The 13,007-nt window shown below is 42.8% G+C and overlaps 1 protein-coding gene across 2 annotated transcripts in view; it reads right to left on the bottom strand.

The window, feature by feature from the left end:
* Positions 1-1,164: 1,164 nt before the first annotated feature.
* Positions 1,165-13,007, bottom strand: part of gpr20 (G protein-coupled receptor 20) — a 37,476-nt gene continuing 25,633 nt past the window's right edge. For both annotated transcript variants that reach the window (XM_008108297.3, XM_003219477.4), the window contains exon 2: positions 1,165-4,774. In XM_008108297.3, the coding sequence (XP_008106504.1) occupies positions 3,722-4,774 (1,053 nt within the window). In that variant the 3' untranslated portion in view covers positions 1,165-3,721. The remainder of the gene's footprint in view (positions 4,775-13,007) is intronic.

Below are 13,007 nucleotides of genomic sequence, written 5' to 3'. Positions count from 1 at the left end.
AGAGAAACGGGATGGGGAAGCAATGTCTCTCGATGTTTCGTCTGATATACAGCTGTCAAAGGTACTGAAGCCTTGTTAGGAACTAAAGGGTCAGGATCCAGCTTCCAAAAGATCACATTTTTTTCCATTTTGGGTGGCTTTCCTATTTAAACTTCCAATATATTCTATTTTCCACTGGTCTGAAGCCAAGCTGGCCTAATAGGGTCAGGACAAGGAGGAAGGCAGGAGGTCTGCGGAGGCTGACAGTTGTTTAAGTTCCTGCTATTAATGGAGGCTAATACAAACACTGATGGCAAATATTTACCGTTGCATTCCTTCTGTCGAACACTCTGACAGATGATGGACACCCCTCTCCCTTCCCAGTCCTTGGCAGCTGAGATGTTTTCATGTGCAGCTTTACGGGAGGAGACATTTCCTTTTGGGGAACCAACACTAAAGTCATCATAAGTCTGACTTATTCTTAATGCTCTGTTTTTGACAGAAAACACCTTTGGCAAAAGTATTAATTGGATGATTTTGGGCAGAATCCTACAATGGATTTGGGTAACATCTGCTAGTGGACTTGTGTACGGCTGGTGCTACACAACCCTTGTATTGAATGGTGTTGTGCAAGTGAATGTACACCCAAACACACAACTAAATCCAAAACTAAATGTCATTGTGCATGTAAGTATGTTTTCATGTGTTTTCATGTGCACAGATTCTACATGTGCCAATCTATTTAGGAAATCTTGAACTGAACACAGCAATGAAAATGTCCAGCTATGTTGCTTGCAAAACTTTGGGGATAGAATAATAGAATCATAGAGTTGGAAGAGACCTTGTGGGCCATCCAGTCCAACCTCCCATCAAGAAGCAGGAAAATCACACTCAAAACACCCCCGACAGATGGCCGGATCCATACCAATAATGAAGATCTGACATTAGAATTGTGCAACTGTGCTACACAATCCTTATGTTGAATGGCAACATTGTGCAACTGAACCATGACACTGAATGAAAATAGGATGCATTATAAATATTCCTCCAATTACGCATGTGTCCATGAAATCTTCAACGTCGCTTTCTCAGCCTTGAATTGAATGTGTCGGTTCCACATCAGACACAAAACAACCAGTCACATCGGTCAGGAAACCCATTCAGATGCCTGTAGCTCTCCATCACTTATTTATTTAATGAAGATTTTATTGATTTAGGAAAATATTCCACAAATAACTTCTCTGTCACCAAGGGGCCTGCTGAGTGGCAATGACCAAAAGTTTAAAACAATGCCCTCCTGATCCAAACTGAGCAAAGCATCTTCAAAACATTTAGAAAACAGTGGCAAGGTTTGACGTAAAACCAGATTCACTCTCTTCCTGACATAGAGCTCGTTAAACATAACCAATCATGACAATTCCTATGCGGAGTCCAAAGAACAGCTCTTTAAAAAAGCCCCAAGAAAGCAGGTATTATCTTCATCAGTACCAGGTTTTTTTTTTTGCAAGAATAAGAAGTCTGAATTGCCAGTTCAAGACTAGGCCTCCCCGAAACCTTTAGTTTCTACATTGGATTTGCATAGCGCCAATTTGCCTATGAACACTCACCATGGTCCATTGTAACAGGACACATTGCTGCTCTTCCTCTCAGTTAAATACTGAGGGTGGAGTTATAATTATGTTCAGAAAGTGGAGCAGTCATACATTTTGAACCACAGGATATCCTCCTGACAGTCGTCCCAAAATGCATACAGATCTGTCAAACTAGCAGCTGTCATCGCCACCTGGAATGAGTCTTTTGTAAAGCAGGGTTGCTGTGAGTTTTCCGGGCTGTATGGCCATGTTCCAGAAGCATTCTCTCCTGACATTTCACCTGCATCTATGGCAGGCATCCCCAGAGGTTTGCGAAGTCTCTTAGAAACAGCTAACATCACCTAACAAAGGATTCCCCCAGGCAGGAAGCAGCCAGGCTTTGAACCTGAAAGGCCATTCAGTGCCAATCAAGGTGGCTAACTGCAACGTTCACTCTTGCCTCAAGCATATAAGCAGAGTTCTTTCTCCCACCCTAGACATTTCACAGATATACAAACCCCACTTGCCTAGTTTCCAGCAGACCTCACAACCTCTGAGGATGCCTGCCATAGATGTGGTGAAACATCAGGAGATAATTTTTCTTGAACATGGCCATACAGCCCGGAAAACTCACTGCAACACAGTGATTCTGGCCATGAAAGCCTTTGACAACACTTTTGTAAGTCAGATTACTCTGGGCAAGTCAATGCTTTCGGCCTTAGAAAGTACTGTGATAGGTTCACCTTAGGCTCGCCATAGGTCCAAAATGAATTGAAGGCACCTGACAACAATAGAATCCGAGCGGGACAGAGAATTATATAATGAAGTGCATCTACACTCTAGAATTAATGCAGTTTGATACCACTTTTTACTGTTGTGGCTCAATTCTATGCAATGCTGGGAGGTGTAGCTTGGTGAGCCACCAGTATTCTTTGGAGGAGAAGGCGAAAGACTCTGTAAAAGTACATACAACACCCATGAATCCATAGTATTATGGCAGTTAAAGTGGCATCAAACTACTTTGATTCTAGAATGTAGATGCACCCCCAGCCCTGCTAATAAAAAACTCCAAGAGCTTGAACTCTCTGAGCCCCTTGTTGCAACAATGTCACAGAAAGAAATCGCAAGCATTAGGCTCCGATTGGTAATGAAAGACCTCTATTCCAAGGAAAGAAAAGATTTATGTTATCCAGGCTATTCAAAGGATTCACTGGTACTGTGAGTTTATGGCCAATGTATACTGTACACATAACCAAAGGTCAAAAAAAAAACCCCAGTGGCTTTGATTCCTTGCTGAACAATGAACTCTGTGTATTTCTGGTTGTGAAGGAACTTGGATGTACTTACTTAATATTCTCCAGTTTCCACTTCTGTTATGCAAGTTCCCTGCTCCTTAGCTTAACTAGGTAGGCACTTTATCCCTTGAACCCCACTCACATCCCTTGAAACCAACCCTTCCCACAATTATTGCACACTCGTAGTGCAGAACTGGGATACCAGATTTTATTCCCTTTGGCCGCATGTAAAAGATTGCTCTCCCCTTTGTAATAAACCACAACATTCTTAAGGAATGGCTTTCTCTATCACAGTGTTTCTAAAATGAAGCTGGGCAAACTTTTAGTTCTGCTGTTTATTAACCTTGTGATTCTGATATTAGATTTGGGCCAGGAACGATGTCTTCTCAAATCACTGTCCCCAAATCCCCAAGGTTGTGATTGTTTCATATCATTTGCAAGGTTTAAATACAAGGTTTTTGTTGCATTCCCTTCTGTCCTGCTTGTCACAGTCCATAGTGTAGGCATTTGGAAATCTGAGCAGCCTTTAGTAACATCAGCCTCTGGACACACTTCTTCTTTGCTTCTTGTTCTCCAAAAGATCACAGAGAAGTAGGTAAAACTGTCAAAAGATGTAGCTGCGTCTATTCTTTCCTCTGCCATTCCTTGGGATGTAGAATACATCCTGAGGACAATTCTGGAAGAGGAAACATCATGACATCATTTCCCACCTGACAAATCCAGCTGCCACATATGTATGGATGGTGTCATGGAAGAACCCAAAGAATTCTGAAGTTTGACATGATGTTCTAAGATACTCTTATGAAAGAGGATAGTGTCACATAGCTTGACAACAATGTACATTTATGATCAACATACACTGAACTCTTCCTTCTTCTAGGAGCTTGCTGTACTGTTAGGTGAAGGCAAGCCCAAAGGGTTCCCAATCACATTTGTGAATGCTATAATGGCATTCGAACCTGAGTTCTTGTTGATGCTGATGATATCTCCACTGGTTTGTTCAGGCTCAGACTTCCTGAAGATGTTTTTCATGGTGGACTGGAAGTTGTTGGTGACAAAGCAGTAGACAATAGGATCCATGCAGCTGTTGAGGCTGCTCAATGCGACGGTGACGTGATAGGCAACCAAGCTGATGTTGTTGGACATGCCCGGATTGATGGAGATAGCCAATTGGCGCACGTGGAATGGAGTGAAGCAAATCATGAAGATGATGAGGACCGTGATCAGAAGTTGCACAGCTCTCATCCGCCTTTCCCGACTCTGGTGCATTAGGGTTGGCTTGGAGAGGGCACACATGATCCTGGTGGTGAAGAAGGTGATGATGATGAGTGGGAAGACATACTCGCAGACCATCAGGGGCAAGATCTGGGCAATGCAGCAGTGGGAGAACTTCATGGCCATGGTGAGGATGGAGAAGGTGACCACTGTGGCAAAGATCCAGATGAAGGCACAGATGCCCTTGGCGTAGTTGGGGTTCCTCCACTTGCGGGAAGCTTCCACCTGGACTATGGCCAGGAAGCGGTCAATGCAGATACAGGTAAGGAAAAGGATGCTGCAGTACATGTTGACAAAGTAGGTGAAGATGTGGATCAGAGCACAGTTCCTACAGTCTGGGGCACTGTAGTGCATGATGATCCGGATGGGCAAGGAGAAGCCCACCAACAAGTCTGTAACAATCAGGTTGATCGTGTAGATGACCGAAGTGGTCTTTGTCTTCGTGCGGAAGCAGAAGACGTAGAGAGCCAAAGAGTTCAACACCACTCCTACCAGGAAAATGACGGCATTGACCACCACCAGGGCTATCCACAGAGTATAAAATGTATCTGCCAGTTCTCCATCCAGATGGACAAATTTGTGGAACAGATCCGTGATATTGGGTGATGGGGTGGAATTTGGAGAAGGCTCCATGGTCAGAAGTTTTGCAGGCATCTACAAAATAAAAGCAAAGAATCAGATTTAATGTGTTCTATAACAGAGTGACACAATACACATCCTAGTGATTTGCTTTAAGCCTAATTTTAATTTTTGAACACCAACAGTAATAACAGCACTCAACACCTGTCTGCCATTGCCCTTATTTCCAAATAGGTCTAGCTACTTAGGTAAAGGTAAAGGTTTCCAGTCGTGATCGACTCTGGGGATTGGTGCTCATCTCCATTTCTAAGCCAAAGAGCTGGCGTTGTCCATAGACATCTCCAGGTCATGTGGCTGGCATGACTGCATGGAGCGCCATTACCTTCCCACCGGAGTGGTACCTATTAATCTACTCACATTTGGATGTTTTCGAATTGCTAGGTTGGCAGGAGCTGGGGCTAACAGTGGGCGCTCATTCTGCTCCCGGAATTTGAACCTGGCACCTTTCGGTCCGCAAGTTTAGCAGCTCAGTGCTTTAACACACTGTACCACCAGGGTCCCCTACTTAGCTACTACTAGCTACTTAGTCATGACATAAATGATACATTGTAAATGCTCAGAGTTCCTACCATCAAGAAATTCATGGATGAAGGACTGATTTCATATGTCTCCTGGCTTAAATTAGTTCCATATGAGATCTGGTTCGCCCTATAGCAGTGGTTCTCAACCTTCCTAATGCTGAGACAGCTTAATACAGTTCCTCATGTTGTGGTGACCCCCAACCATAAAATTATTTTCATTGCTACTTCATAACTGTCATTTTGCTACTGTTATGAATTGTAATGTAAATATCTGATATGCAGGATGTATTTTCATTCACTGGACCAAATTTGGCACAAATACCCATTAATGCACACATTTGAATACTGGTGGGGTTGGCGGGATGATTTTATCATTTGGAAGTTATAGTTGCTGGGATTTATAGTTAACCTACAATCAAAGAACATTCTGAACTCTGCCAACAATGGAATTGAACCAAACTTGGCACACAAGCTGGTCCCATGACCAACAGAAAATACTGGAAGGGTTTGGTGGAATTGACCTTGACTTTGGAGTTGTAGTTCACCTACATCCAGAGAGAACTGTGGATTCCAAACAATGATGGATCTGGACCAAACTTGGCAGGGATACTCAATATGCCCAAATTTGAACACTGGTGGAGTTTGGGGAAGATAGACCATGACATTTTGGAGTTGTAGTTGCTGGGGTTTATAGTTCACCTACAATCAAAGAGCCCCTCGAACCCCACCAACGATAGAATTGGGCCAAACTTCCCACACAGAAACCACATGATCAACAGAAAATACTGGAGGGATTTGGGTTCCTAAGACCATCAGAAATATGTGTTTTCTGATGGTCTTTGGTGACCTCTTTGAAACCCCCTGGTGACCCCTCCAGGGGTCCCGACCCCCAGGTTGAGAAACACTGCCCTACAGTATGGTATGTACACATACATTTGGTAGCTTTTGACATGCATTTCATGTACACGTGTTTGCTACTGATCTGGAATAGAAATCTATGTGAAACACCTCATTGTTTCAATGAACAGATGCTCTTTTTGCATCCTGGGGAGTGGTTTTAGATAAGAATGTGGTTATTGTTGTGTGCCTTCAAGTTGCTTCAAACTTGTGGTGACCCTAAAGCGAACCTATCATATGGTTTCCTGAGACTGAGAGTGGGTTTTCATGGCTAAGCAGGTCTTCGGAACTTTAATCCCTTTAATATTCACCATACTGGGAGAATATTAAAGGGGAAGAAGATCTTGTTCCTTGGGAGAAAAACCCAAGTGGTACACATAACTGACCACAGACATTGTTAAGAAATTAATCTCCTGGATCCCGCTCCAGCTTTGTTTCTCTAGCTTGAGAAAGATCTGGATCTCAGTGGGTCAACTATTTGAAAAGGGAAAAATAAAAAATGAGCACACCAATGATTGGGTTGTTGTGAGTTTTCCAGGCTGTAAGGCCATATTCCAGAACCATTCTCTCCTGATGTTTCACCCACTTCTATGGCAGGCATCCTCAGAGGTTGAGGGGGTCTGTTGGAAACTAAGTAAGTGAGGTTTATATATCTTTGGAATGTCCAGGGTGGGGGAAAGAACACCAGTGATCCCTTTCATATGTATGCCAATATGATGTCGTTTCACATTTTTGGACTACAAGATGAAACAACAACAAAAACTCAATTTAAACATTAAAAATACAATTAAATCAGCTATGTGCCAGCAAGGTATAGTGGTTTGAACATTGGATTTGACTCTGGAGACCAGGGTTCAAACCCAAGCTCAGCCATGGAAAGCCAGTGGTCAGTTACACTCTCTCAGCCTCAGAGGAAGACAGAAACAACCCCTTCTTTCTGATCAAATCTTGCCAAGAAAACCCTGTGGTAAGCTTACTATAAATTGGAAACGACTTGAAAGCACACAACAAAACGACGCCAAGAGGACATTAGCCATTAAAAACAGAACCAAAGCAAACAGAGTGGAGTTTTATGACTCTTAACTGTGCAGTTTCTGATTTATGTCTGCCGAAGATTAACTTGCACTGAACAGAATAGGACTTTCATCCCAACAATTCCTCTTAGGACTGCAGCTTAAAATGGATTCCTTTTTAATGAAAAACAACTTCAGTTTCTTTCCTCTGATTAATCCCAGATGTGTGATGAATTAATAATGCCACCGCCCTTTGGTATAAGGGGTTTATCACCATGTAAATGAAATTACTGATTTTTATCAAAAGTGCATCCGTGAGTGAATCATACTTCTCTTCCTTTTTCCTTTATGGAAAGGTCTCTTGCTTTTGTAGTGAATCAAATGCTTTGCCTGTATAAGGTATAAAGACTCAGCCACTCGCTTGTCCCATTCAGAGGACCCGAAGGAGTGCTCCAAGACAACGGATGAAGATAATTGGAAATCAATCGCCATTTGCACAAAAGTGAGCAGGGTTTGGGGAAGTTGCTTTTGGACTACAGATCCCAGAATCCCCATGGTTGGGGATTCTGAGAGATCTAAAGCAAAACTACAACCGTCTCATGGTCAGGAATTGGGATGAATGGAGGAATGATTTGAGTGACATTACAGCTTTCATTATCTAGGCTTGGGAAAAATTAAATTTGGGGGGTACGACTCAAGTCTCCAAAAATTAACTTTCCAGATTCCATACTTAATTTCCCCTAAACCTGGATCTTTTCTGGGATGTCCAGAGATGGTCAAATCTGTGGATCAGACACTGCATAGACAAGTGTGTCTTTTGTAGCCGGATTGTAGGATTTCAGCAGTCCCAGTGGGTTGCTACTATGGCTAAAGTCTCTGTTACTGTATTTAGGGATATATGAGGAAGGAGAGACAGTGAGATAAAACTTGTATTATCCTTTCAGAAACAAGTAGAGTTGTGCGTGGATCCGTTTTCCTTCATTACATCGTTACTGTCGTTACTTTCAGGAACACGTAATGAGAAGGCCTCTTGTAGTACGAAAATCAGATTGACACAAAAGCAAGCGGGAACTGATCCTGACTCCTTGCCTGCTTTTCTTGAGCAGCCTTCTTGCCTTGAAAAAAGAGTGTGTGTGGTGTGCAGGCCCAGAAAGTGGGCACACCTGCCTGCAGCTGAGCGCCTCCTCTAGAGTAAGAAACAGAACTTGCCTCCTTGCCTTGGAAAGAGTGCATACGTGATGTGCAGGCCCAGAAAGCACATGTGCCAGCATGCAGCTGAGCGCCTCTCCTCTAGAGTAGAGAAACAGTTAAGAAGCCTTCTTTAAGCGAGCACCTGCCTGCAGCTGAATGCCTCCTCTAGAGTAGAGAAACAGTTACGAAGCCTTCTTTAAGCGAGCACCTGCCTGCAGCTGAGCACCTCTCCTCTAGAGTAGAGAAAGTTAAGAAGCCTCCTTTAAGCGAGCCCCTGCCTGCAGCTGACCGCCTCTCCTCTAGAGTAGAGAAAGTTAAGAAGCCTCCTTTAAGCGAGCCCCTGCCTGTAGCTGAGCGCCTCTCCCCTAGAGTAGAGAAACAGTTAAGAAGCCTCCTTTAAGTGAGCACCTGCCTGCAGCTGAGTGCCTCTCCTCTAGAGTCGAGAAACAGTTAAGAAGCCTCCTTTTCAGCGAGAACCTGCCTGCAGCTGAGCACCTCTCCTCTAGAGTAGAAACATCTTATGTCTATGATGGAAAGGGGAATCTGGGAAGCTCCCCCTATAGTGGGCTGATAAAAAATTGATTGTTCAGCATCCCAGAACAAAAAACAGATATTTGCCTTCCCAATTTTGGGAGTCTCCCAAAAAACATATTGGGGCCTCCACCAAAACCGGGACACGAAACGGGTCAAGGTTTAACCGGATTGCACAAGCCTAGAAACAACTGAAAGAAGGATTAACCAACAGGATTATAAATCCAAAAGACCTGTCTGCGCTGACGTTTTGGCTTTCCACATCCCCTCATCCACATTCGGAGCAGACTGGGTGACTTTTATTATTTCTTTTCCCCTCCTGCACTCTGGAGATCATACACATACAGAGAGAGTGTATTGGTTTAATTCCGCTAAAGCTCTATGTTTAAACGTTCTCCTAGTGATTTATCATTTTATTTATAAAGGAAGGGTTAAACCTTCTTTTTTTCTTTTTCTTTAACGGTCCGCTCTGTCTCTTGGCAGGATCCTGCTCAGCTATGGCTCAGATTGGCCAAATATGGTATTTTACTTTCAGGGAAAGTTGGGAAGGCTGTCTGTACATTCTGAGATGGTGCTATTATGTGCCTTGCTTGGGCCCAAAGGCTTTTGCAAAGATCGGAAGATAGTTTTTGCAGAGAGTGAAGCAGCCATGCCAGCCTATCCCTAGTGGCTATAATTCATGACTTGTTATTACCTCCAGCATCAAGAGTCGTATATCCAACAATACCATTTATTGGGAAGCTACTGCTGGTTTCCTGGGGTAAATCTACACTGTAGAATTGATGCAGTTTGGCACTGCTTTCATTGCCATTGTTCAATGCTATGGGATTCTGGGAGTTGTAGTTTTGCAAGATCTTTAGACTTCTCTTCCAAAGAGTGCTGCTGCCTCATTAAACTCCCAGTATTTAGTAGCACTGAGCCATGGCGGTGAAACTGATTTCAAACGGCATTAATTCTGCAGCATAGATGCACTCTTAGATGAACTCTAAGATGACAAGAAGTCACACAATGTCATTTCAAGTCACCCAAAATTATGGCCATGATAGCAGGCTCTGCCTCTATGAATCTGGGAAACCAAGGTTCAAATCCTCACTTGAATAGTAAATGTACATTGGATAAAAACCCAGCAGAACAAGCCCCACTCTCTCATCCTCAGAGAAGGCAATGACACCTCCTTTGAACAATTCTTGACAAGAGGACCCAATGAAAAGGGTCAGTGTAGGGTCGTCATACATTGGGAATGACTTGAAGGAACACAACATCAATTCACAAATAAAAACAGACACAGCTGTCAAATCAGCACCTTTTCCCTAATATTTTTCCACCTTTCCACCTCAGAAGCCTCTCTGCCTGTACAGGTGTTGTCCCATTCTTATCAGAATAATTCTCCATTTGGTTCATGCCAAAGGTCTTCTTGGTGGATTTTGCTTCTATTTCTTTGATGCCTCTTCTTCTGGGTCACTTGGGATTAGACTGACCCCCAGACAGACTAACATGGAGAAAAAGATCTATAGTATGGCATGTAAATATGGCCAATATCTACTTTATATAGCAGAAACCTTATTGAAATGACTGCATGCACAACCAAATATTAAGAAGAGCCAACAGTAGTTACATGCTAGCTTTTTTCCTACACTTAGGAGGACAAGTTCATGATAGCACTGGATCCCATTTGATCTTCACAGCGATTTTTTGAGGTTGATTAGTCTCCAAGGGTGTATCTACACATTGTCCAATTAATGCTGTTTGACATCACTTTAGCCACCGAACCACATTGGATCCTATACAACTCCACACAAAAGAAGCAATTAAATACCCTTCCAGATTAAAGCCATACACAATTTCAACAATTTTAAAAAAAAACATGTCGACTAAAGCCACTTTAAAAGCTGTCCCAATTCAAAACCATGTAGATGTACACTTTGAAATCAATGAGTCCCCAAAGGCTTTAATAAAAAGCCATGTTTTGGCTCAGCTCCAGAAAAAATGAAAAAAACCAATGTTCGGAATGTTAAGTGGAGAACATTCCACAACTGGAGAATCACAACCGTAAAAACCCTCTTGTGTGTCCTCCCCTTTTGTGCTGACCTCCTTGGAAGGACACAGAATTGTCTTGAAGGGCAATAAGGTATGCGAATGCGGGAAAGAAGGAGGACCATCAATGGCAACCTTGCTGGGAGAGAAAAAGATAATTATTAATTAATTAATTTTAAAAAATCAGTTGCTGGGCAGATTGCTTCTAAACAAATGTTCCAAATTTGGCACTCTTTACTAATGCTAGACCACTATTCTCATCACCCAGTATGCATTGACCAAGATGACCTGGGACAATGGGATTTGTATCCAGCTGCTCAAGAAGGTGTGTGGGACAAAGTAGGAGACCTATTGGGACAAAGTAGGAGATGCTGGAGAGCAAGGCACAGACCTTCCTGTTAGTCAAGTCAAAGATAAAGCTCAACACATGATAAACCTTGATATTTTCTTTGAACAGGGAAGATAAACTGATTGGAACTTGTAGAGCAGTGGTTCCCAACCTGTGGTCCATGGACCACCAGTGGTTCCCATGAACTAAAATGTGGTCCATGGCCTCACCGTTACTACACCGTTCCAATGAGATCTCAACTGGTCTTGCAAAACCCTCTTATAGTGCCGAGGCAACAGGGGTGTCGGGAGGGAAGAGGCTGACTACCCACAAAAGGCGTGATAACTAGCCTCCTGACTACTGCTTCTCCTCCTCCCTCCCACTGAGCAGAGCCGTTCCATGTGTCACCTGGTGTCTTTGTCTTTGTTTTTGGTGTCTTTGTTTTTAGGCTTGTTCCTGGGGTTATTTGGGGTGCTGATTCAGAAAATTGCATTGGATAAGCCACATCAGCTCTAGATTATTAAATATTTATTTATTTATTTACAGTATTTATATTCCGCTCTTCTCACCCCAAAGGGGACTCAGGGTTCACATTATATACATATAGGGCAAATGTTCAATGCCCATATACACATATACACAATGCCATATACACATAGAACTGAGACAGAGACAGACGCAGAGGCAATTTAACCTTCTCCTGAGGGGAATGTTTGATTCTGGCCACAGGGGGGAGCAGCTGCTTCATCATCCACTGTGACGGTGGTTTTCTGTGTGTGAGCAGATGGCTACTACTTGATGGCATATGTTTTGTATCAGAAACTAGAGCTGATGTGGTTTATACAATCTAATTTTCTGAATCAGTACCCCAAATAACCAAATTGAATCTAAAGCTGACCAAAAACTGATTCGTAACTCTTTTGGTACTAATGTTGGAGTGTGGTCCCTGGTCAAAGTGGTCCCTGGTCAAAAAAAAAGGTTGGGAACCACTGTTGTAGAGACTGGGATTCCTTTCCCTTCTCCAAGTCTTGACCCCTCTCCTTGAAGAGCCCTTTCTTTCCACAAGGTGGACAAAAAACCTGCCTTGAAGCAGCGGCTGCTTCAGTATGGACTCATATAATGCAGATTAAATTGGATTATATGAGTCCATTTTCATATAATCCAGTTCAATGCAGTCAATCTGCAATCTGAAACTGCATTACATGGCAATGGAGACTGAGCCCATGTCAGTAAGATGCTGAATCTACTCTGGGTTTTAGTTTAGAGCTTCCCAAGGTGCCAAACCTATCCAAGGGCTACGGTTTGGTATCTTCAGTGTTGTCAGTTTTATTATAATATACCATCATTCCAGTTCCTTGTCCTCCACCGCCCATCTCTATTTTTCTCATGGACTTTACTCAGAGTTTTGCCCTAATCACCCTCTGTACATAGCAATTAATGTTTTGGTTTTAATAATTGTCATGTTTTATAACTATGTTATTATATTGTGTTTTAAATGTATGGATTGTTTTTCTTATGTAAGCCTCCCCGAGTCCGTTTGGGGAGATGGAGGTGGGGTACAAGAATAAAGTTGTTGTTGTTGTTGTTGTTATTATTATTATCGACTTCAACCTATGGCAACCCTATGAGACCTTCAAGAGGCTCCATCATCAACTTCTCTGTTCAGGTCTTGCAGTGCTGTGGCTTCCTTGATTGAATAAATTGACAAGCCATGAGGTCCTTTTCTATTCTCA

The sequence above is a fragment of the Anolis carolinensis genome, chromosome 4, assembly GCF_035594765.1.
Source record: "Anolis carolinensis isolate JA03-04 chromosome 4, rAnoCar3.1.pri, whole genome shotgun sequence".
In the NCBI taxonomy this organism is placed as follows: Eukaryota; Metazoa; Chordata; class Lepidosauria; order Squamata; family Dactyloidae; genus Anolis; species Anolis carolinensis.
The sequence above is the reverse complement of the archived record's forward strand: the minus strand, read 5'-3'. Positions and strand labels throughout refer to the sequence as shown.